We start from the raw sequence: 24,241 nt of genomic DNA, 5'->3' as shown, positions 1-24,241 counted from the left end.
GGTGGGAACACTTAGATAACAACTCTCAGGAAAGGTTCTTTTGTTTCCTCAAATCAAAGAATTTGTGCTTGGTCTTTTTTTTTTTTTTTTTTTTTTTTTTAATTTTTTTTTTCAACGTTTTTATTTATTTTTGGGACAGAGAGAGACAGAGCATGAACGGGGGAGGGGCAGAGAGAGAGGGAGACACAGAATCGGAAACAGGCTCCAGGCTCTGAGCCATCAGCCCAGAGCCCGACACGGGGCTCGAACTCACAGACGGCGAGATCGTGGCCTGGCTGAAGTCAGACGCTCAACCGACTGCGCCGCCCAGGCGCCCCTATGCTTGGTCTTTTAAAGATAAGTTCCAGGGTGCCTGGGTGGCTCAGTTGGTTAAGCATCCCACTCTTGATTTCAGCCCAAGGTCATGATCTGACGGTTGTGGGCTCGAGACCTGTGTCAGGCTCTGCGCTGAGTCTGGAACCTGCTAGGGATTCTTCCTTTCCTTTTCTCTGGCCCTCCCCTGCTCACGCGCACGTGTGCCTGTATGCACTCCCGCAAAAAAAAAAAAAAAGTTTTTTTTTTTTTACGTTTATTTATTTTTGCGAGATAGAGATACAGAGCACAAGTGGGGGAGGGACAGAGAGAGAGAGACAGAATCCCAAGCGGGCTCCAGGCTCTGAGCTGTCAGCACAGAGCCCCACGCGGGGCTTGAACCCTTGAACCGTGAGATCATGATCTGAGCCGAAGTCGGACGCTCAATCGACTGAGTCACCCAGGCGCCCCTTAAGTTTCTGGGTTTGTTTGCAGAAATTTTGTTTTTTCAAAGATTTTATTTATTTCATCTTTTGAAAAGTGTATTTATTTATTTTGAGGGAGACAGAGACAGCATGAGAGGGGGAGGAGCAGAGAGAGAATCCCAAGTAGGCTCTGAGCTGCCAGCACAGAGTCCAATGTGGGGCTTGGACATACGAACCGCGAGATCGTGACCTGAGCCCAAGTCGGACGCTTAACTGACTGACCCACCCAGGTGCCTCTGAAGTCATGTTTTCTTTTTTTTTAATTTTTTTAACGTTTATTTCTCTATCTCTGAGAGACAGAGGCAGAGCATGAATAAGAGAGGGACAGAGAGACAGGGAGACACAGAATCGGAAGCAGGCTCCGGGCTCCGAGCTGTCAGCACGGAGCCCGACGCGGGGCTCCAACCCACGAACCGCGAGATCATGACCTGAGCCGAAGTCAGACGCTCAACTGACTGAGCACCCCCAGTTGCCCCATTTACTTCTTTTATTACATGGATTTGTGTGTGCAACCAGGGTGTCCTGTGAGAGTTAGCGTTTCCCTGTTTGTGAGCACACATTAGGACCACGAGGTCACCTTTTGAAGGCAGGTGTGCCCGGCCGGAGGCGCGCGGTCCCGTGTGGAGCAAATGCACGTTGCACAGTTCGCCTGGCGCTGGTGCCGTCACCGTGTGTTTGTGGAAGCACCTGGTCTTTCTGAGAGAAGCACGGCCTCCGCTCCGTCCAAGCGGTTGGTGACACATTTCCATGTTTCACACTTCCTTTGTAGGGTTGGCAGCCGATCCAGAGAAGCTTGTGTGGTGGCTAGCATCCGTAAAGACCAAAGAGGGGATTGCAGAGAAGTGATGCTTTGTTCCTGGGACCTGGGTACTCGTCGCTCTGTGTCCCTTCTTGTCCCCACGGTGATGCACCATGCCAATAGTCGATAAGTTGAAGGAAGCCCTGAAACCCGGCCGCAAGGACTCAGCTGACGATGGAGAGCTGGGGAAGCTCCTGGCCTCCTCTGCCAAGAAAGTCCTTCTACAGAAGATTGAGTTCGAGCCAGCCAGCAAGAGTTTCTCCTATCAGCTGGAGTCCTTAAAGAGCAAATATGTCTTGCTGAACCCTAAAACGGAGGGAGCCGGTCGCCACAGGAGTGGAGATGAGCCTCAGGCCAGGAGACAGGGTACAGATGCACGGTGGGCCGGCAGGAGGGGTCTCGATGTGTGTTGACCACGCGGATGGACGGAGCGTTGGCCGAGTGGGAGGAACAAAAATAGAGATGTGGTCAGAGAGTTGGGAGGTTTCAGTGGGGTCGGTGGCTCTTAGTCGTAGAAGTAATGACACGGGGTTGGTCAGAAAGAGATCCGTGACCTTAGAGAGGCCTTGGAACTCGTGTGCGTTTCATCAAAAGCGGGGCTTGGAAACGAGAGGAGCGGGCTGGGCCTCAGCATGCGGGGGCCTGGCCCCTCTAGTCGTTCGTTCTCTGAGTCTTGCCTTCCCATCCGTGGGGGGCTCCTCGAATTCCAGACCTGTGCAGTCTGCGAGGACCGTGGGATGACCGGGTTTTCTCCCGGGCTTTCTAGTAACTCCCGGTGGGCGGGAACACCAGTTAGCCTCTGACGCCGTGTTTTGGCCACGTGCAGGCCGAGTGTGCCTCTTGTGGTCCATCTGTGCGTGGACTCAGGCCCTTTTTTCTTCCCTCGTCCCTTCTCTCACAGGCAGCGAGCACGCGTACGAGAGCTGTGGGGACGGTGTCCCCGCCCCACAGAAAGTGCTCTTCCCCACCGAGCGGCTGTCTCTAAAGTGGGAGCGGGTTTACCGCGTGGGAGCGGGGCTCCACAACCTCGGCAACACCTGCTTCTTGAACTCGACCGTACAGTGCTTGACCTACACCCCGCCTCTGGCCAACTACCTGCTCTCCAAGGAGCATGCTCGCAACTGTGAGTGGGAGGGGGCGGCCTGGGGGTCGTGGGGGACCGGATGGTGTCCCGCGGAGACAAACCCACGTGCTCACGGCCTGCCAGCCCTCAGCCCGGGTCAGATTTCAGAGTGACGTTCGTGACGTAGTAACTGACAAAACCTAAATTTGTCGTGTGCCCGCAGCAGGACGGGCCGTGGAAGCCAGTCTCAGGTAGAGCATTGGTCCCGAACTCTTGTAAAAAGGAGTACCTAAACGGAGAGAGGGGTTTTCAAAAAATACATCCAAACTATGTATATGCAACGACTTTATACATCCGTTATCGTACCAGTCAGCGTTTTATGAGCATTATTAAAACATGCCCCCAAGTAGAAATTTAAAATGGGTAAAAGAGGGATGAAATAAAACGTAACTTACCAAAACTGAAGCAAGTAGAAAGTTTTAAAAGCCTTGTAACTAATAAAGAAATTACAAGGGTGGATTAGATCTTCCCATGAAGAAAATACCAGGCTGAGATGACTTATGGGTGAGCTTCATGAAAATTTTGAGAAACAGTTCGTTGCAATGCTTCACAAACTCTTCCAGAGAATAGAGAAGGAGAGAAAAACCCCCCAGCTCGTTCTATGAGGTTCTAATAACTTGGGGAATGAAATTAAACGAGTACAACATAAGAAAAATTACAGCCCCATCTTATTCACGAATGTAGTTAAGAAACTTCTAGACAAACTACTACCAAACTCCAGTCTTTTTTTTTTTTTTTTAATGTTTGTTTATTTCTGAGACAGAGAGAGACAGAGCATGAGTGGGGGAGGGGCAGAGAGAGGGAGACACAGAATCGGAAACAGGCTCCAGGCTCCGAGTTGTCAGCACAGAGCCCGACGTGGGGCTCAAACTCACCAACTGTGAGATCATGACCTGAGCCGCAGTCATACGCTCAACCGACTGAGCCACCCAGGCGCCCCCAAACTCCATAGTCTTTTAAACACTGTGAGCAGTTTGTGTTCATCATAGCCCTGCAAGGATGTTCTAAAATTTGAAAATCTCCCAAGTGTGACTGTTAAATGCCATGATCCTGATGGTGTTGTTGGGAAGTTTGAATGAATCACGGGAAATGCTCAGAATGGTACTTGGGCCACAGTTTAGTGCCGTGTAAGTGACTGCTAATTTTGCTTCCTTAATTATTGTATCAGCAGATGAAAAGGGAATGGTCACCTGCAAATAGATGTCCAAAAAAGAAATTGATGATGAGCTTTTAGTAAAGCAGCAATAGGAAGGAGTTTCCTTATCTTGATAAATGGTTATCTACCAAACACGAAAAAACAAAAACAAACAAAAAACCCTCCAAAGTTCTCAATAGGAAAATATTGGAAGCATATACTCTTCAAAACACAGCGTGAAATAAGGGTCCCTGTCACCCCTTGTGTTGAAGATGTGTCCGTCTCAGCCAGAGTGGTGACATGGGGGGAGAAAGGAGAGAACACACCATTGTTAACTTGAAAATAACGTTCCTTAAAAAAAAAGAAAGGAAGGAAGAAAAGAAAGAAACATTTCCTGCATTGAAAAGCGAAAGAAACTATAAATCAGAAATTTGGCAATGTAACTAAATAGGTCAGTGTACGAAAAGTTAGTTGAATTTCTCTGCACCAAACGAGTTTTAAAAAAAAGTTGCTACTATGAAAAAAGTTTGTAATAGCAACAAAAATGATAAAGTGTCTAGACTTAAATTTACCAAGAGATCTGTCACTGAAGGACGTTACACAAGAACCTACATACACGAAGATAGCTGCCTTCAGAAGGAAGCCTCGCTGTTATAAAAATGTTGGTTCTCCCCAGATTAACGTAGATTCGTTAACGTAACTCTGGCTGATTCTAGAATGTATACGAAAAAGCAAAGCAAAGGACTCAGTATCACCAGGACGCTTCTGAAGGAGGCTATAGGGAGAGAGATGCCCTACCAGCTAGGAAGTCTTGTCACGTAGAGAAACTAACGTGTCGAGAGTATTGGGTCAGGGAGGGACAGACTGAGCGGTGCGGTGGAGCAGAGCCAGAAACAGACCTGCACGTATCTGGAAGTGTGTTACCTACATACCGATCTTCCACGTGTCTCGCGTTTTAAACAAATGGAACTTTGAAAGAACTCAGGCTTACATCTGGGAAGAGTGACATAGGACCCCCATTTCACAGCGTAGCCGTGCGCAAAAGATGCGTTCAAAATTTATTATCAGAAGCAAACATCACACTCTGATAGCAAATGTTGGCAACTATCTTTCTACCTTAGGAGGGGAGATTTCTTTTTCTTTTTTTTTTCTTTCTTTCTTTCTTTCTTTCTTTCTTTCTTTCTTTCTTTCTTTCTTTTTTTTTTTTTTTCTGTTTATTTCTTATTATTGAGAGACAGAGCATGAGCAGGGGAGGGGCAGAGAGAGAGGGAGACACGGTTTCCGAAGCAGGCTCCGGGCTCCGAGCTGTCCACACAGAGCCCGACGCGGGGCTGGAACTCAACAGACTGCGAGATCATGACCTGAGTCAAAGACGCTTAATTGCCTGAGCCCCTCCGGGGGGCCCCAGGATAGGAGATTTTTTTTTTTTTTTTTAACGTTTATTTATTTTTGAGACAGAGAGAGACAGAGCATGAACGGGGGAAGGGCAGAGAGAGAGGGACACAGAATCGGACGCAGGCTCCAGGCTCTGAGCCGGCTCCAGGCTCTGAGCCATCAGCCCAGAGCCCGACGCGGGGCTCGAACTCACGGACCGTGGGATCGTGACCTGAGCTGAAGTCGGACGCTTAACCGACCGAGCCACCCAGGCGCCCCTGGGATAGGAGATTTCTTAAACAAGACTCAGCATTAACTACCACAAATGACGAATTCAAATGCATTAAAAGTAGCAACTTTGGTTCACAAAAAGCACTTGAAGGAAATCAAAAGGCAAACGGGCAGCTGCGAACCAGAGGCAGAACCTGGGACGTGTCGCCAGCAGAGGATCACTGCTGAGAATGTGGAAAGAATGCAGACCAATAAGGGATGGACAACCTACACAAAACTAAGTGAAGATTATGAACCAGCATTTTACAGAAGAGGAAGGCTCGCGGTCAGAAGGACAGGGAGAGATGGTCAGCCTCGCTCGGAACCAGGGAAACGCCAGCACAACCGGGACCGGTACCACGGCCCAGCTCTGTGATGGGCGAAGATTCAGAAGCCTGACGACACTGAACGTCAGGCAGCACGGAGGTGAGCGAGAGCCTCTGACGCTCGTCTGCTCCGGCCTCTTCCAGATACTCTCCCGGCCAGCAGTTCTGCAGGAAAGCTCCGGGACACGCGTGTCACGACACCTGTGTAAACACGGCTGCCAGCAGCTCAGGTGCCCGTGAACAGAACGGATCCCGGAGTCACGGGTGGGCCTGGGGCGGAGCGGCCCCCGGTGGTGCAGGAGCGCGAGTGACCCGCTCCGCGAGTGAATCCGAAGGCCACAAGGCAGAGTGAAGAAAAAGTCCCAGAAGACCGCGTACGGCGTGAATTGCTGTTTATAAAGCTGAAAAAGCAAGACGATACGGTATTTAGGTACACGCGCGTGGGAGAAGGCTAAAAAAGAACCATGATTTTTTTAGTTGGTACGCAAGGAAAATAGGAAATCAGGCTAGACCTGGGGCAGGGAGATGGGAGCGAGAGAGGGGCAGCGGTAGGGTAAGAGGTTTGGGTTGTGTGACGTGTTCGGGGATATCGGCTGTGTTCTTTTTTGTCATTTCGTGAAAGATGGCCACGCGGTGGAAACTAGCATTTTGTAACGTCTTGGAATCGGAATGGCTCTGTGGCTGCTGCAGTTAAAATACTGAGGCACTGTGCACGCTGGAAGCGTAGCTGGTTTTGAGTCCCTATTTCCGGTAGCGACCTCGGTGTCATTAGGGTTGTTTCGGGTGGACTTCCAGTATGACCAGACTAGGCTTTCTTTGCTTTTATCTCGTGGTGGTGGTCGGGATGACCCTACTCTGCCCTAGTTCCGTTCTGTCCTTCCCTGCACCGCTGCCCTTCGTTTCTGCTTTCTCTGCGGCACCCGTCGTCCACCTTATTAGGACTGATGGAGGGACGTAGGAAACACCCATGAGTCCCTGCAGCCCATCCATGACACCTGGCGCATGGGAGCGAGGGTGTGAGGTGGGAGCCACCGGGATCGGCCCTGTCGGCGGTGGATCGCCCCCCTTCCCTCAGGTTCCCTCTCCTGGGAGGGCGCCCGCGTCGCTCTGGGTCATTCTGCCGAGTGTTGGTGAGCCTCAGTGTCTAAGGTTTTTTGGAGTAAAAGTATTAAGGGAAGTTTTAGTATTTTTCCCTGTACCCCACTGGCTGTCTGAGTGACCCCGCGTGGGCTTGGGCTGTCGTCTCTTACTCCGCGAGTATGTGCTGTTTGGAGATCCTCAAGGATCCTGAAAAGTATCGCCAGAACTGCTGCACGCTGGCTGGACCGCTTCGGCACCGGGATCTAGCCAGAAAACCGATTTTGGTATTTTTTTTCCACCCCCCACATGGAGCTCAGACTCATGACCCCGAGATCAAGAGTCGCACCCTCCACCGACTGAGCGCCAGGCGCCCCCAGACTTACCGCTCTGAGCGCACGGCTGAGCGGCACGAGGTGCATTCACGTTACCGTGCGGCCACCCATCCGGCTCCAGAACCCCATCGTCCCAAGTTGAAACTCTGCCCATGACGACAGAGTCCACGTCCCCCTCCCCTCCCCCCGGCGCCCCCCATCCTGCCTCTGTCTCTGTGAACTGGCCTGCTCCGGCTCCCTCGCACAAGTAGAGTCCGATGGCGTTGGGCCTCTCGTGTCTGGCCAACTACACCAGCGTCTCGTCCCCAAGGTTCGTCCCCGCCGTAGCAGGTGTCAGGGTCTGCTTTTCTGGTCCAAGCCGAACACCGTTCCGGTATCCATCTGCACCACACGTCATTATCCATTCCCTTGTTGATGGACACTTGGCTTCTGTGCTTTAGCGCTCGTGAATAACGCTGTGAACGGTGGTGTGCGAATACCCGCTCGAGACCCCGTTCCCCGTCCTCTTGGGTGGGCACCCTGGAGTGGAATGGCTGGTTCCCACGGGAATTCCATTTTTAATTCCTCCAGGAGGCGCCATACTGTTTGTTTTCACAGCCCCTGCGCCGTTGCACGTCCTCAGCAACAGTGCACAGGGTTTCCAGTTTCTGCACGTCTTTGCTGATGCAAGTTCTTTTCTGTTTTTCAATACTAGAGTTCTTATGTGCGTGTGGTGAGCAGGCCGCGTGCCGTTTCAGTATCGATTCTGAGACGGGCCTAAGTAACTGGGTAAGGAGGAGTGTTTGATTGATTGGTTTGTGGTACAAGCTGGGCCTGTTTGAGAAGTAACATAGGGTATGTGGAACAGTAGGTATCCTGCAGAATTGAAGACGCGCCTGCCCCGGGACCCAGAAGTCCGTCGTGGGCGTATGCGTTAGAGAAGGTTGCACACAAGGAAGCAGGTGCGGGACTGTTTGTGGGAGCAGAGACACAGAGTCAGCAGGAAGCATGTAAGTGAACCGTGGTCTGTTCCTGTGGTCAGATACTCCAGCCCACGTGAAGGAACCACACCACGTCAAAACTGCGGAGCCGTTCACACTGCATGGCGTAGTTTATGTAGGCTAAGCATAAACACGCTTATTGTTTGTGGGTACACACGCTTGTGCGTTAGCGCGATAACTACGTAAGCGGGAGCAGTTGTGACCTAGTTCGGGATCGCGGTGACCTCCGATGAGGGCGTGTGGGCAGTGCAGGGGAGGAGACGTCACTGTCACGGCAGTGTTTCCTTCTGGAGCCCCTAAAATTGGTTGGCGCTCAATGGTATAGGCTTTGTACTTCTCTGCATTTAAAAGATGTCGTTATTTGAAATAAAGGTTAAGACGTACCACTGTCCGGCCTGCTGGCCGAGCAGCCACAAATAGTTGCACACACAGCAGGGGCTGGCGGAGCGTGGCCTGTGGTCTCAGTCTGGCCCGCTGCCTGCTCTGTAGGTCAAGTTCCGAGGTACACATCCCGCCCGTTGATGTACGGTCTGTGGCTGCATGGTGTGCTGCCTGTGCTCCCCAGAGACGGAGCCACATCGTCGCGGACTGTGTAAGAGCGGACGGCTCCCCGACCTGGCTGTACTTAACCTCCCGGGTCTATACGGAAGAAGCTCGCCAAGCCTTGAGACGGCGGTGGGCAGTTTCCAGAACCAAGAGAGCAGAGGTTCCCACATCTGAGGAGCAAACTAAGAGTTGTCGGGGGAGCCTAAAACGTTCACGGACCACGTGATCCAGCTTAGAAGTTAGGAAAAACGTGTTCTAAACTTCATTTTGAAAGTCAGACTTCCCACTTTTAGTAAGTAGCACCCAGGAAATATGAAAAGGGCCTCACACAGGTCAACAGCGCCAGCTCAGGGTGGTGGGGTATGTGCTGGAAGTACAACTTTGGATGGGTCACGACCCCCCACGCTCTCCAGCAGAGGAAATGCTTCCTTCGTGGACAGCGGGCTGGCTTCAGGGCATCTGGGACCCCTGTGGCCCAGCCGTTCCCTGGGCCGTGTGGCGAGACGTCTCGGGAGCTCCCCCCTCACGGTGACCGCCTCGCCCTGCAGGTCACCAAGGCAGCTTCTGCATGCTGTGCGTCATGCAGAACCACATTGTGCAGGCCTTCGCCAACAGCGGCAACGCCATCAAGCCCGTCTCCTTCATCCGAGACCTGAAAAGTAAGAGTTCGTCTGCGGTGGGCGCTGAGGAGGTCGGAGGAGGGGGTGCGGGGAGGAATCAGGAACGAGGCGACAGTCTAAGACTTCCCAGAAGAGCACTCGGGTGCAGGTGGTGGCGCTGGGGTCAGCAGGGAGGGCTTCGCGTGGGGGTGCGCGCTGCCCTCCACCCTGAAGCATGTGGAGGTTCGGGCCGGGCGGGGGGAGGGGTTCTTGTGAACATCACAGGAGCCACTTAACACAGACTGACTTCCCTGGGTCTGAAAGCCGTGTGTGGCGTCATTGTGATCGTCTGTGCTGTGCGTGGGCTCCTGGAAAAGTAGTTGACCAGTGGATTCCACATCCTTGGTGACTGGTGTCTCGTGGCCTCTGGCTCTTCTGTTAAGCATGGAGCGTTTAAGCTCTTAGGTCTCGGTGGGGAAACCTCTGCCATGAGGACGGGACACGCGCTTTACGCAGAGCTCTCGATTTCCTCACTGGCCGCTTTGCAGGTGCTTCCCGTTTACCCTTGGGACAGCGGGGAACCGGGGGAGAAGGTGTGAGCTCTCCCCTGCCAGTCTGATGCTTCTGTCTGTCTGCAGAGATTGCCCGGCATTTCCGCTTTGGGAACCAGGAGGATGCACACGAATTTCTGCGGTACACCATCGACGCCATGCAGAAGGCCTGTTTGAATGGCTGTGCCAAGTAGGTGCTTCTCTTCACCCGCCTCTCCTCAGAGGCTTCACCCCTGTTCCCGCGGAGACGGGAGACGTGCCTCTGTCCCCAGGCTTACCGCTGTAGACCCTGCCTTCCGGGTCCTTGACCTGCTGATGCTCACATGACGGACTGCAGGGCCCCCCCCGGGGCACCTCCGAAGGGGGCGGTGGGGGCGGAGCTCTGTGCCCGCAGCTCGCCGCAGGGAGGATGCTCTGGCAGGTCTGTGTGAGGGTCGTCCGCTGTCGTCTCGGACTCTTCCCGTCTTTAGAAATCACCTTACTATTTTGATACGGAGGATGGCGGGGTAGGAATTACGTCTTTATGAAAGAACTTGAACATTCGAGGGTAGGAGGTTTAGGATTTTTGAGCTTATTTTCTGCACGGTTACTGTTTCTTCATTCTAAATTTGAGAGCATGGGACGGGTCGCCGACTTTATGCTGCGTCTGGCCTTTTGTGACACAGCTGCCATCAGGGATGGCCGGTGTCTACGAGGTCACGTAGTACATGCTGTAGTGCAGGGACGCCTCGGGAGCCTTCCCAGGGAAATTCCGCTGTGCTCTTACCTGCAGGAGGCCTCCTAGGATGGGTCACCCCAAGGCTCCGATGGGGGCAAAGGGGAGGCAAGCAATGTGGCCTCACTGCCATGCACGTGGGTACAGCACGTCCCCAGCAGTGGTTCCCAGGCCTGGTCTCAGCACGGAATCACCTGAGAAGTTTTAGGACAGCAGCTGACCCCCCCCCCCCCCGCAACACACACACACACACACACACACACACGCACGCACACGCACCCTGCCAGCCAGCCCAGTTACCCAGGCCCTCCAGGGGTGGGAGAATGCGGGAGGGATGGGTAAGGTTGGGGTTTGGGCCCGTGGGCGGGAGGAGTCCAGGTTTGTGGTCTGGAGAGCCAGGTAGGTGGCGGTGAGCCTTCCAGGTTGGGGCACAGAAGTGGAAGATGAGCGGGTCTGACGTCAGGTGAGGTGCGTGTGGCCGGGCACCTGCACAGCGGGGAGTTGGGTGCTTTCCACGCGCCCGTCCGTGAGAAAGGTGTCGCTGGTCTTCGCGAAGTGAGAGAAGAGTGGCGTAAGCTGAATTAGTTTGAAGTGACTTTTTTTTTCTTTTTGATTTTATTAAAGATTTTCAGTTGAACTTGTGAATGGAGAGTATGCATAACGTTTCTACTTCATGGAATTTCCTGGCACCGGTTCTGACCCGATGCATGACGGTGGGGGTTCGTGAGTGTCCCCGTGCACCTGACACAGTGTAGTCTGAAGCTGGGGTCGCTCTTTGCGCGTCCGTCTTGAGGCCTGTGCCGTCAGTCCTGCTGGCTGTCCCCTGTCTGCACTCGCTTCTCCCTCCTCGGTGCTGATTCTGGGCGGGCGCCAGCCTCCTTGTATTTCCTGGAGCTTTTGCTTTGGAAGTGTGGCTGTGGTCAGATACAACCACCGTACCTTTGTTGGAAGTCCGTTTCTCCCACGGGCAAGTTCAGCCCCCGATTACCCCAGCACATCTGCTGTGTTTCCGTCTCTCCGGTTTTCCTTTGCTCGGTAACTTGTGAACTTTCGGCTGGTGCTTAGGACAACCCGCGTCTGTTCCAGTGACGACTCTGCGTGCACCCTTGGAGGTGGCCTTCCTCCTCTTTTCTGGACCCTTTGGTTTGTCACTGCTTCTTGTGCTCCGTCCCTCTGTCCTTCCCTCTCCTCTCACGCCTGACTCTTGGTTGAGTTATCTCTTACATTGTCGGGACTTCAAGTTTCATGTGTTCTCCCCCCACGTTCATCCCTACCTTTGCCTCCGTCTTACCCCCTGTTAAATAGGCCCAGGGCTGCCTGAGGCGAGTCCCTCTCTCTCTCGTCCTTGCAAGGACCTTGCCTTAAAGGGTGCACGGTCTTTCAAGCGTGACGGCTTCACAGGAACGTTTGTAGAGCTGACCGTGGTCGGTCAGCTTTCCTAGACACCCGAGCAGTGACCAGAGGTGACGTTCGTGGTGGGCAGACATCGACTCTGGAAACGTCTTCTTACCGGTAGACTCTGGAGACTTCTTCTTCTTACGCCTTACGCAGCGGGGCCTGTGGTGTCCGAACCACACTTTTGAATCGGCTCAGTTCTGAGTGTCTGGGGTTGAAAACGTGCAGCAATCACTTAGGCGGGCGCCGTGCCCCCAGACGCGGGATCTCCCGGTGGGGGCGCCGGGGCATCTCCGCCCGGTCCGGGGCGGCGCCCCACACCCATCTCAGGGCAGGTGCGTGTTAAAGGCCTCCCTGTCACGTCTTCCTTGGTCGGGGTCTCCCCCGCAGGACCCCCTCTGTCTGGCGGCCCTTTCTTCACCTCGACCGCTCCTCCGGACACGTTCCCGCCTTGTCGCGCCCCTCCCCCGAGTTCACTTGAGTCTCGTCTCCTTCGGGCCCCGCGTGATTCCCGCTTCATTTCCCACCCGATTGCCTGTTTTTTTCCCCCCGTATCGGTTAACTTTCTCCGTTTGCTCTTTTCTGTTCTTGGTTCTGAAACTTCTTACGATGGTTTTCCTCTCCCCAAATGCTTGTGTGCGGATCTTTACTTCCGCTTGGGATTTTGTCTTCTGCCTTGTGTGTGCTTTCTGGGGGCTCGTCTCCACCGGGCGAGGTGGCTCTCGTTCACTGCTCTGTCCCGACAGTGCCGCGCAGGACTGGGGCCGCTTGGGCGCAGCTCCTACACCTGGTGGCTCCTGTGGTTCTCAATCCAGGGTGCCGTGAGCGCACCTTCTGTCCTGGGCGCCACAGGCTGGACGGCCTGTGGCGTGTGTGTGTCTCAGGACCCTGTGTCCTCTCCTGTGCTCCGCTCGCCCTTCCCCACCGTCACCTCCCCAGCCACTCTGGTGGCAGGCGCCCCGAGCCTCGCTCTCCTGCGGGCTCCCCTTCCTGCAGGGACTCTGGGCGATTCCCAGCTGCCTCTAGGACTCAGGCTTCTCCAGACCACCCTTCAGACGTGGAGTTGGCTCTCTGTGATTGGGTTTTCTCCTGCCTGGGGCTAGTGTGAAGCTTGAGCTGGCTCTGCCTCAGGCCGGACAGACGGCGGGTTCCGTGCGGTGGTTTGCCCCTGTTGGGACAGGCTCCTGGCTGGCTTGGGGCCACCTGGGTCTCCACAGCTGTCGTCACATGTGGCTTCCCACACGCTTCCGGCGTGTGCTGGGATTATGTCCTCCACGGTCCGGGGAGTTAAAACATCCCTCCTTTCGGCGAATGGTGGTGGTGATACATGGCGGTGTTTGGTTTTCATTTCCTAACTCTACAAGGTGAAGACGTGCCCTTGTGTCGGTCCCCGTGGTGTAGACTTGCGCGCCTCAGCGAGCTCCCCGGGTCGGGGCCGCCCGCACGCTGAGGCAGAGAAGGGGCCAGGGCAGGGCGCCGTGGGGCGTGTGTAGAGGTGGCGGGGGGAGGCATCCGCAGGGCTGGGGGTGCAGGGGAGGGGAGAGGGCTCCCGTGGCTCCGCTTGGCAGCTCGGTGGGAGGCTGAGGGTTGTCTTGGATCCTGGTTGGTTAATGGGGCCGGGGATTTGACCGTGACCCATGAGAGGGCGCGGGGGAGGGTGTCCCTGCTCACTCCCCCTCTTAGCAGGTAAGAGGCTCGGACATAGGACAGCCAGGCGTCGGACAGGGGCGGGGGTGGGTTCCAGAGGGATGGGGCACTTCTGTCGTAGACCGGGTGGGCACACAGGCGCGTTTCCCCGGCCTCTTATTTCCCGTCAAGGGTGGGGGGTCGGGAGGGGATTCTTGAGGCAGCTGCTGTGGGGAGCGGCCGGGGACCCGCTGAGGGGCAGGGTGAGCGTGCCCGCGTGGTGGGGTCACGGGCCGTGTGGTGGGGTTTCCCCCCGGCGCGCTGGGTCGGGGTGACTCAGGCGGGGGCTGCTAACTGTCATTCCCTTGAAGGCTGTGGCCTCCTTTCCAGGTTGGATCGTCAGACGCAGGCAACCACCCTGGTCCATCAGATTTTTGGAGGCTATCTCAGATCGCGAGGTAGGTGAAGACGCTTTCTCTACACCCTTGTCAGGGAGGAGGATGTCAATCAGGGAAGGCTGAGAGTCCGCGCCCAGGTGGGGCCCTTTCCTGGCAGGCGGACCTGGGCGAGCCTCGGAGGCCCCCGTCTCCTCTGAGATGCACCCTTGGCCGACGGGCCCACTGTTCCCGGAGGAGGTCTGGAGCAGAGCCTCCGGCACGTGTAGACGAGGGTGGCGTTATTCTTTCTGAGCCCCTGAGCTCCTCACGCGGCCTCCGCCCTGCCGCTGGGGCCTGGGGCCCGCCGAGGCCACGGTCTGGGACGGAGGCCATCGCTGGGCTGGTGGCGCACGCGGGCGGGTTCTCGAGGGGCCGGCGGCCGAGGGCTTCTCCCAGCGCTGGGTGTTGGAGACGTGGGGGTGGCGCGCTGGGGGCGCCCGCCCCCGCCCACTGCCACTTGTTCCGTTGCAGTGAAATGCTCGGTGTGCAAAAGCGTCTCAGACACGTACGACCCCTACTTGGACGTAGCGCTGGAGATCCGGGTAAGGACCACGGCCGGCTGTGCTGGGTCACGTTTGCCGGAGGCCGGGGAGGCGGGGGAGGGCCGGGAAGCAGGGATGGCGAATTACCCAGGCAGGTAGGGAAAGAAATGCCGGGAGCGTCACCGCCTTGAAGTAGGGGCCGCCGTTTTTGCACGATGGCTGCTGGCCTTTTCCCTGTGTGCGTTGCTTTCGTTTAAAACAAGATAAAACGTGGCTTTGTGGCCCCGAGGCATGAGGGGTGAGCCACGGTACGTGCAGGACTTGGGCAGGGAGCCGCTGGCAGGCGGGCCTTCGGGAGAGCAGCCTCGTCTCGCTCCGGCCTTCTGGTGCTGCAGCCGGGGCCGGGTCACCTGCGCCCAGGGTGTGGGGCCAGCGCGCCTGGGAGTCGTGCGGTAGCTGCCCTGACCTGTGTGGCCGGGGTCACAGTCTGCCTCCACCCCCACCCCCACCCCCACCTCCCCTCCCACCCCCGGCCCACTCCTCTGCAGCACATCCTGGGTGTCAGAAGGTGGCAGCCGGCAGGCCAGTTTGGATGCAAGTAGATTGTTGTGATTTGCTGCCTCAGCCTGAAAAGGACCTTGCATTTGGCATTTCTCGAGTCAGCCTTTTTCTTCTGCTGCTGATTCATTTCCCCGTTTTTGTCCTTCTCAGCAAGCCGCTAATATCGTGCGCGCTCTGGAGCTTTTTGTGAAGCCAGATGTCCTGAGTGGAGAGAACGCCTATATGTGTGCAAAGTAAGTTCCATTTTGCTCACGGCAGAGAGCGAGCCATCGGCGAGGACCTCCGGCCGCCTGACCCGGCCCTGCGGCCATCCCCGCCCCTCCCCAGAAGTGACCGCCACTCACATTTCTTGAGGAGGATATATAGATCTTGAGACTGAAACCTCTTCACGACGCAGATGGAGTGGCCACGGTTTTGCAGCTGGTGTTGGTTTGCGTCGCACTTAGGATGCGCCAGCCGGGAAGCAGGTCCCTTGGCGACACAGAGCGGCAAGGCGACCCCACGTGGCCCTCTGCCGTCCCGCCTCTTGGACGAGCTGCCTTCTGTGGCCTCCATCAGCCCCGGCAGACGTAACTGTGACCTCGTTCTGCTAAGGGTCACGTGGATTTTACTGCGTGGGCGTTGTGCTTTGTATTAGCTCCTTCAGAAGCTATAGTCGCTGAAGATTCTTTTTCTTTTTTTATTTACTTTGAGAGAGAAAGAGAGAGAGAATATATCCCAAGCAGGCTCCACACTGTCATTGCAGAGCCCAACATGGGGCTCGAACTCACAAACCACGGGATCGTGACCTAGTTGGATGTTTAACCGACTGGGGCACCCAGGCATCCCCACCCCCCCCGCCAAGAATATTTTTCTTGATGCTTTTCAGATTCATTATTCCTGCCCTTCCTTCCCCTCTCCGAATCGGCCTCCCTGTGCCCTGAAAGCTGTTTGCTTTCCTTCATCTTCTCGCCCCTCATCCCGTGGTCTTCCGGCTTCACGTTCAGTGGTTTCCCGCCCGCCCTGCATTACTGGGCCGCACCCGCTCCAGCTCGCTCCTTCCTGTGTGTGTGGAGTTGCTTCCCTGTGTGGGCAGGTGCTTCCTCAAGACTTTATAGTCTCCAGCTCTTCGGCGGCCCCAGGGCCCTGTGGTAGCGTTCCTTCATTTAAGTCACGGGGATTCGGATCTAGGGACGCAGAGCACGAACTGATCACCTTTTCCACCTGCCGCCCCTCACAGATGCAAGAAGAAGGTTCCGGCCAGCAAGCGCTTCACCATCCACAGAACGTCCAACGTCTTAACCCTCTCCCTCAAACGCTTTGCCAACTTCAGTGGGGGAAAGATCACGAAGGTGAGTGTTCACTGCGGTGTCCAGTCTGCTCGGTCGGCCGCCTTTAAAGAATACAGGTTCCGTGGGGCGCCTGGGGGGCTCAGTCGGTTAGGCGTCCGACTTCGGCTCGGGTCATGATCGCACGGTTCGTGAGTTCGAGCCCCGCGTCGGGCCCTGGGCTGATGGCTCGGAGCCTGGAGCCTGCTTCGGAGTCTGCGTCTCCTCTCTCTCTCTCTCTCTGCCCCTTCCCTGCTCGCACTGTCTCTCTGCCTCAAAAATATATAAAGATTAAAAAAAAAAAAAAAAGTTAAAGAATACAGGTTCCATGGGGCGCCTGGGGGGCTCAGTCGGTTGGGTGACCGACTTCGGCTCAGGTCGTGATCTCGCGGTTCCTGGGTTCAAGCCCCACGTCGGGCTCTGTGCTGACAGCTCAGAGCCTACAGCCCGCTTCAGATTCTGTGTCTCCCTGTCTCTACCCTTCCCCTGCTCACGCTCTGTGTCTCTCTGTCTCTCAATAATAAATAAACGTTTAAAAAAAAAAAAAAGAATGCAGGTTCCAGGCTCTGCCCCTGAGCCAGTGACTTACAGTCTCAGGAAGACAGGGCTTAAGAGCCTGCATTTTTGTAGAATCTTCGAGTGATTGTTATTTTTTTATCTTTTTATTTTATTATATCAAAGTCATTTATTTTAAAAAATTTTTCTTATAGTTTATTTTTGAGAAAGAGAAAGCGCAGGGGAGGGGCAGAGAGAGAGAGAATCCCAAGCAGGCTTTGCACCACCTGTGAAGAGCCCGATACGGGGGTCGAACCCATGAACCGTGAGATTGTGATCAGAGCTGAAATTAAGAGTCAGATGCTTAACCGACCGAGCCACCCAGGCGCCCCATAAGCCTTTTATTTTTTAACTTAATTTAATTTTACTTTACTTATTTTTAAGTTTATTTATCTTGTGAGAAAGCATGTGCACTCACAAGTGGGGGAGTCCCAGAGAGAGGGGGAAAAAGAGGGAACCCCAAGCAGGCTCTGCACTGTCGGTGGGGCCCAAACTCACGAACTGAAATCATGACCTGAGCCAAAATCAAGAGCTGGACGCTTAACTGACTGAGCCTCCCGGGAGCCTCTATTTTATTTCATTAACTTTTTAAAGTAATCTCTGTGCTCAACATGGGGCTTGAACCCACAACCCCGAGATCGAGAGTCAAGTGCTCTCCAAGCTGAGCCAGGCCGGTGCCCCTGCACGATGGCGTTTTTAGCAGAAGATGTCATGTCATAAAAGCGGTTAGAGCTGATGATGTGGTTTGGGGAGGGCACTTATCTGAGCCTCAGTTTCCTTGCTGGCAGTGATGCGGTGATGGGGGCTGACTTAGAGCACCATTTCCCAAACTTGTGTTCTGCACAATGTCTGTGCTGCGTGTTTACAAAAGACCGTATTTTGTACATACAACTGTATTGTACTTTGAAAGCGTCTGCCCAGCTGAGTTTGGGAACTGCCAAGCTGCAGTTCAGCAATTCTTTGGAATTACAGGCCTTCTCAGAGCCTTTATTAATAAGCTGTGTTGCATTTTGAATTTCAAGAGGAGACTTAGGTTATGAAGGGTTTTCTGAAGTTAATTGTTTGGGGATCTGGTCATTCATTCATTCATTTTACTGACACTTAATGTGCTTACGTCCTACCGTGCCATCAGTGCTCTGGGAAGTCGGCGGGACTTAGCGGTAAATGAGATCATTGTGGTTTTGCCCTGAAGAGCTCATATTTCACCTTAGTATGTCCCGGAACTAGTTTTCCATCAGAAAACTGTTTGATCTGGGGGCCCATATCTGGCAGGATTGGATGGGGGCCCGTGAGTTTAGTGTGTGTTGAGTTTGTTGAGATTCCGAGTTTGTCATTTTCGGCTCAGGTCACGGTCTCATGGTCCGAGCCCCTTGTCAGGCTCTGCACTGGTGGCTGATAGCTCAGAACCTGCTTGGGATTCTGTCCCTTCTCTGTCTCTGCCCCTCCCTCTCTCTCCCTCAAAATAAATAAGTAAACTTTTCTTTTTTTTTAATTTCTCTTTAAAAAAGAAAAGTACATATTCCAGGTCTCTAATGTTATAAAGCTCTGAAACAGTCAGAGCTGATAGATGGTGACAGAAATCACAACAGTGAGTATTTGAGATGGAGTATCTCCCGGGGTACGAGACTTCCGGCTTGATGTCTGTGTCTCGATAGGAATATGGGTCAGTACGCGTTTGTCAGACTCTGCTCCGTGGTTCACACTACGTAACTCATACTTCATTTTTAAAGCGTCTGTTGTGTATAGGCAGAGATGCAGGTAAATCTATCATTCAGAGGTAATTTTGTTTTTGAGAGAGACAGAGAGAGGGAGTGAGGCATGAGCGGGGCAGGGGTGCAGGGAGAGAGAGACTTAAGCAGGCTCCATGCCCAACATCAAGCACGGGGCTCGATCCCACAAACTGTAAGAATGACCTGAGCCTTGTTTCAAAAAAAAGGCGGGGGAGGGGGCGCCTGGGTGGCTCAGTCGGTGAAGCGTCCGACCTCGGCTCAGGTCATGATCTCACGGTCCGTGGGTTCAAGCCCCGCATCAGGCTCTGTGCTGACACCTCAGGGCCTGGGGCCTGCTTCGGATTCTGTGTCTCCCTCTGTCTCTAGCCCTCCCCCGTTTGCGCCCTGTCTTTCAAAAATGAGCAAATGTTTAAAAAAAAAAAAAAAAAAAAAAAGAATGACCTGAGCCAAAGTCAAGAGTCAGATGCTTAACCAACTGAGCCACCCAGGTGCCCCTCAGAGATAATTTGTGAAAATACTTCCCAGTGGAAAATTGTCAAATTTGAAATAAATTCTGGCATGAGACCTCTGTCCCGATGCACTTGGTTCTGGTTTTGACCTACTGTGACAGTGGGCTCCGTGGAGTGAGCACCGTTTTCTCTGAAGACCCAGACCGGGCCATCGCCTCCCTGATCCCCCCCAGTGCTCCTTACGGTGGCGTGGAGGGCACGAGCTATTTCTCTCACCTTACGCTGGGGGCCCACGCAGGGAGAGATGGTAGTCCAGGCGTCACTCGACGGGACGATAAAATAGTCTCACGTCGGTCGGATGGAAGACGCTCTTCTGCATCCTGTATTTTCACCCTTGGCTAAGGGGCTCTTGCCACAGCGTTGCCACGTGGCCTGGTTGCCCCCCGGTTGTCAGAGACCAGCCGATCGTGCGTTTTACGTAGTTGTGGGTGGAGGGGGCGAACTGACCTTCTCTCGCTGATGAATTTCCGTCGCCTTGTCTGGGCTTTTCCTTCAGGATGTAGGCTACCCGGAATTCCTGAACCTCCGTCCGTACATGTCCCAGAGCAGCGGCGAGCCCGTCATGTATGGGCTGTACGCGGTCCTCGTGCACTCTGGCTACAGCTGCCACGCGGGCCACTACTACTGCTACGTGAAGGTCAGTGCTCCGTGTCCAGGTGCGTCGGCGGCCGCTGGAGGCGCGTGCTCTGCCTCCTGGGGGCAGGTGTGCCGTGCCCGTGGGTGCACGTCCACGTGGGGCCTCTGCAGAATGTGTGCTCGTGGAAAGTGGCCGCGTTTGTGGCTGCGTTCCGGTCCCTTCGGTGCTTCAGCGAACGGAGGGCAAAGATGTCTTTAGAACCCGTCGCGCCAGGATCTGTAGCGTCCTTGGACTTGGGCTGAGACTCCGGGGGGAGGCTGCCTCCAGCAGGCTGGAGGCGGCTCAGGACGGCCGGGTGTTGGTGGGAGACGCTGTGCAGATCAGACCCTAGACGGCCTTGCACCAGGAGGGAGCGGGGATTCGGGGCGAGAGCAACTCTGGACGTTTTAACATGAGGTCATTGACAGCACACGGGTATACATGGCAGTTAACAGCAGATTGTTTTTTATGTTTATTTGTTTTTGAGAGCGAGAAGGACAGAGCGTGAGCAGGGGAGGGGCAGAGAGCGAGGGAGACAGAGAGTTTGAAGCAGGCTCCAGGCTCTGAGCCGCCAGCACAGAGCCCGACGCGGGGCTCGAATTTGTGAACCGTGAGATCATGACCTGAGCTGAAGTCAGACGCTCAACCAACTGAGCCACCCGTTTATTTATTTTTGGAAGGGAGAGACAAGAGTGTGAATGGGGAGGAGCAAGGAGAGAGGGAGTCACAGAATCCAAAGCAGGCTCCAGGCTCAGAGCTGTCAGCCCAGAGCCCGACACTGGGCTCGAACTGTGAGATCACGACCTGAGCTGAAGTCGGACGCTCAACCAACTCAGCCCCCCAGGCGCCCCTAACAGCAGATTTTTTTATTTCCTTCTTTCAAAGATACGGCTTACAGAACACGTGTTGATTGTTTCGTTTTGTGTCGTTTTCTCCCACACCCCGTGCCGCTCCAGGCAAGCAACGGACAGTGGTACCAGATGAACGATTCCTCGGTCCGTTCCAGCAACATCAAGGTGGTTCTGAACCAGCAGGCCTACGTGCTCTTCTATATGCAGTGAGTCCTTTTAACCCCCGCCGTCTGCGAGCCCGTCCCCTCTGCTGTGGGCCGCGGGCTCCCCCGTGCCCGTTGCCGCGTGCGCGTGACGGTGGGCTGCGTGGGCGGGCAGTGTGCAGAGGGGAGCATCCGCCAGGACTGCTCCTTTAGACCCGCCTGCCTGGCCGTCCTGACAGCGGCTGCCTCTAGGGGGGGCCAGAGCGGGACTCCCCCTGCTCCACGTTGAATACGAGTGGGGGAGTTGCCTGTTATTTTCTGTTGCTGCCCCAGATGCCATGTGTCGTGTCTGGACGGCGGCCGCAGTGGGCACTGGAGCATGTTGGCAGAGGGCGGAGGCCGCAGCGGGGCCCCTTCTCTTGGGGCCGGTTGTCCCCGACCTAGAGGTTGGAGGACGTGGAGACTGTAGGCATTTTTGCTGCCTCGTCCGCGTCTTGCTGAATTTGAACACAGTGATTGAGTGGGGCGGGGTGGGGTGGGGGGGTCCTCTGGCTTTCTGGTGAAGCGAGAGTTCCATCTCGGAAGGGCTCTGACCCTAACGCACTCCCTGCCTGTGCCGAGCGGACGTCCGAGGCTGTGTGACCGCCGCTGTGGTGTAAGGGGGGGGGGGGGGTGGTGAGAGCTCAGAGAACCAGACCGTGTTCTTCCTCTGACAGAATCCCGGGCTCTAAGAAGAGTCCTGACGGCTCCCTCCCCAGGACGGCGTCCTCCGCTCCCGGCCGGGCAGGTGTGGTCGCCGACCGCTTCAGGAAGAATGTCGGCAACGGGACTCTTTGCTCCCCGCTGACCGGAAAGGTACTTGTTTAAGAGGATGTGAGTTTACGCAGCAGATCCTCCTGCCTGCGCCCCTAGGGGGTCCTGGGGCCCCCAGCGCTCTTCACGCTCAGAACCCGGCCCGATGGCAGGAGAGCTCTGTTTGTCCTGTTTTATTCCGTGTTCTCTCTTAAACTGGTCACGGGCTGACACTGGGTGAGGGGCGGAAGGGACAGCGAGGAGAAACCCTGAGCCAGCGAGCGAGTCAGGCCGTAGCTCCACGTGCCCCTCAGACCAGCTGCCACGCAGAAGTGCGGTGACGGGCTCGCCAAGCGTGTCCTCGCCCCGACGCGTCCGGGAAGGCGTCGTTTTTGTCTCCACGACTTAATGTTGGAAATGTGAGCAGTTTCTAGCAATGTTAATTTCCTGCTTTTGATAATCCTGCTGTGATCAGGTTAAGAAAACATCTGTGTTCTGAGGAATATACACGGCCGTTTTTAGGAGCGAGGGGACATTATGTCTAAAACGTATTGAGGTGGTTAGGAAAGGAAACGTGTACATGTGCGCGCGTACGGATACGCGGAGGGAGAGAGCGAGCTAGAGAGCTAATGTGGAAAAACGTTAGCAATTAGGAAATACCCTCCTTTTCAAGTTATTTTTGTGTAATATTTGAATTTTTCTACTGAAAGCCAGTCGTACCGACCAAAGTAGCGAGGGATTTCCTTACCGTAACACCGTCTGTCGTTGAGAAACAGATCGGTCCTTTCTGTCGACCGCTTCTGTGAACCTTCCCCTTCGGCCTGAAGATCAAATCCAAACGCAGGCTGCCGGGAGGTGGGAGCCCTTCGCGGTCTGCGGGGGTCTGGTCATTTTTGCAGATCTGTGTTTCCCTGCCAACACGTGAGAATTAGAAGCGTTGGGTTGACCTAGCAAAGAAAGGCCACGACCTGTGGCCCAGACCAGGAGTCGTAAGCCTCAGCGGTGCTCAGAAACACCGGAGGGAGGGGCGGGTGTCGTTGCGGTCCGCCCGCGGGGCCACGCGCCTCAGCATCATGAAGATAACGTTCCACACATACTGCAATTGACAAAATCCTTTTCACTTTATTTTATTTTTTATTTTAGAGCACGACTAGGGGAGAGGGGAGGGGGGAGGAAGAGAGCATCTTAAGCAGGCTTCGCGCTCAGCGTGGAGCGCGACACGGGGCTCGACCCCACAACCCTGGGATCATGACCTGATCCAAAATCAAGAGTCAGATGCTCAACTGAATGAGCCACCCAGGTGCCCCCAAAGCCATTTTATTTTAAATAACATTCTGTAGGTTACATAAATGTCGGTGCTCCATCAACGAGAAGGTCTCGCAGTGCAGTGGGAAGACGTATACTCTTTACAAAGAATGTAAATAAAGGATAAATCGTTATTGAGCGTAGAGACAAAAGAGAGGAAAACTCGGAAAAAAGAGAAGTGCATGTTCGGTCAACTTCCAGAAGAGGGAAGACTTTGTAAGAGAGAAAGCCTCGCAAAACAAATCATAAATTGGGTAAACTAACATTTGAAGTTTTGAGTGTGAGATATTAGAAAAAAAGAAACGACAAAGCGTCTAAAAATTTGTGCAGCAAATCCAGCAAAAGGTGAACGTTTCTCACGCACAGAGGACCCGTGCAGGTGACGTGTGAGAGCGTACGAGTGTTAACGGTAGTAAGAGCCAGCAGCGGTTTGAAATTAGCGAACATTCTGAGAAGGACCCAGTAGCTCTTGCTGGTGAGAGTTTGGTAAACGCGTCGGCAGCGTGCCTCAGAATTCACGGAAGTGCTCCCGGCCTCGGAATTCCGTCCCGAAAACACGAGCACCGAGCAGTAAGGAGGGAAAAGTGTGGTCTTTTGGTGGTTCATTCGGCCAGCAGTTGTAAGCTCGGACTCCTAGACCTGAACCAGGCGGGCGGTGAGGCCGGCAGGCTGCAGACACCGGCCTCGCGGAGCATTTAAACCAGGGACGGCACGGACGCCGCTGCGAGGAGTCTGGAGGAGGAGTTGGGGTACCCGGAAGGGTACCCGGAACCCCGTGGCGCGGTTCGTTTCCGCGGCAGCAGGAGGCAGGGCAGCTTGTGTAAACTGTTCACCAAGGTGCTTGCTGGGCACACGGGAAGACCTTTACTGAGAGGAGTGACGATGCTTCGGGAAGCGCGCAGGTGGGCCCGGACACCCCCCGTGCGGGCCAGAAGCCCTCGGGAGGCAGGGCGGCCGGAGGGGATGCCAGCGTGCCCATCTGTGCTGACGTTTAGCCGAGGGGTGCGGCTCGGGTACATGTTTTTTTTACTTTACGCTTTTTTGTATTTCTTGATTCCTGATGAAAACGTCCTGCTTTCAGTAAAGGGGACCATAAAGATCCCCACGTGTGCACGAGTCACAAAATCCCACCACCGTTCAGAGAAGCAACAGCGTCCTTACCGTGTGTCCCCCCGGATAATCTGTCTTGAATCGCTTGGCAGGGACCCTGCCTGCCTCTGACGGTGCCTTGACCTCGCGGGGGGAGCCGCCGGCCCGCGCTCCCTCCCGGGTGTCACCGTGTCCCCTGCGCCCTCCCGGGTGTGACCGTGTCCCCTGCTTGCTCTC

The 24,241-nt window shown here is 54.9% G+C and overlaps 2 protein-coding genes across 8 annotated transcripts in view; one reads left to right on the top strand and one right to left on the bottom strand.

Moving 5' to 3' along the window:
- Window positions 1-1,249: 1,249 nt before the first annotated feature.
- Window positions 1,250-24,241, bottom strand: part of LOC115501666 — a 36,792-nt gene continuing 13,800 nt past the window's right edge. For 4 of the 5 annotated variants that reach the window (XR_003964877.1, XR_003964876.1, XR_003964880.1 and 1 more), the window contains 2 exons: window positions 22,359-22,521; window positions 5,443-6,204 (listed from right to left, as the gene is read on the bottom strand). Coding sequence is in view for 1 of the 5 variants with exons in the window: in XM_030296806.1 (XP_030152666.1) it covers window positions 5,716-6,204; window positions 22,359-22,521 (652 nt within the window). In the remaining 4 variants the exon portion in view is untranslated. Of the gene's footprint in view, window positions 2,928-5,442; window positions 6,205-22,358; window positions 22,522-24,241 lie in introns of those variants that run through there. The other variant, XR_003964879.1, reaches the window with a different exon arrangement.
- The window catches only part of USP36 (ubiquitin specific peptidase 36), a 31,044-nt gene continuing 8,468 nt past the window's right edge, over window positions 1,666-24,241 (top strand). For all 3 annotated transcript variants that reach the window (XM_030296805.1, XM_030296804.1, XM_030296803.1), the window contains exons 1-11: window positions 1,666-1,941; window positions 2,477-2,698; window positions 9,290-9,400; window positions 9,979-10,081; window positions 14,018-14,085; window positions 14,536-14,606; window positions 15,258-15,340; window positions 16,327-16,438; window positions 19,705-19,845; window positions 20,781-20,881; window positions 21,535-21,673. In XM_030296805.1, the coding sequence (XP_030152665.1) occupies window positions 1,689-1,941; window positions 2,477-2,698; window positions 9,290-9,400; window positions 9,979-10,081; window positions 14,018-14,085; window positions 14,536-14,606; window positions 15,258-15,340; window positions 16,327-16,438; window positions 19,705-19,845; window positions 20,781-20,881; window positions 21,535-21,673 (1,404 nt within the window). In that variant the 5' untranslated portion in view covers window positions 1,666-1,688. The remainder of the gene's footprint in view (window positions 1,942-2,476; window positions 2,699-9,289; window positions 9,401-9,978; window positions 10,082-14,017; window positions 14,086-14,535; window positions 14,607-15,257; window positions 15,341-16,326; window positions 16,439-19,704; window positions 19,846-20,780; window positions 20,882-21,534; window positions 21,674-24,241) is intronic.

The sequence above is a fragment of the Lynx canadensis genome, chromosome E1, assembly GCF_007474595.2.
Source record: "Lynx canadensis isolate LIC74 chromosome E1, mLynCan4.pri.v2, whole genome shotgun sequence".
Lineage (NCBI taxonomy): Eukaryota > Metazoa > Chordata > Mammalia > Carnivora > Felidae > Lynx > Lynx canadensis.
The sequence above is the reverse complement of the archived record's forward strand: the minus strand, read 5'-3'. Positions and strand labels throughout refer to the sequence as shown.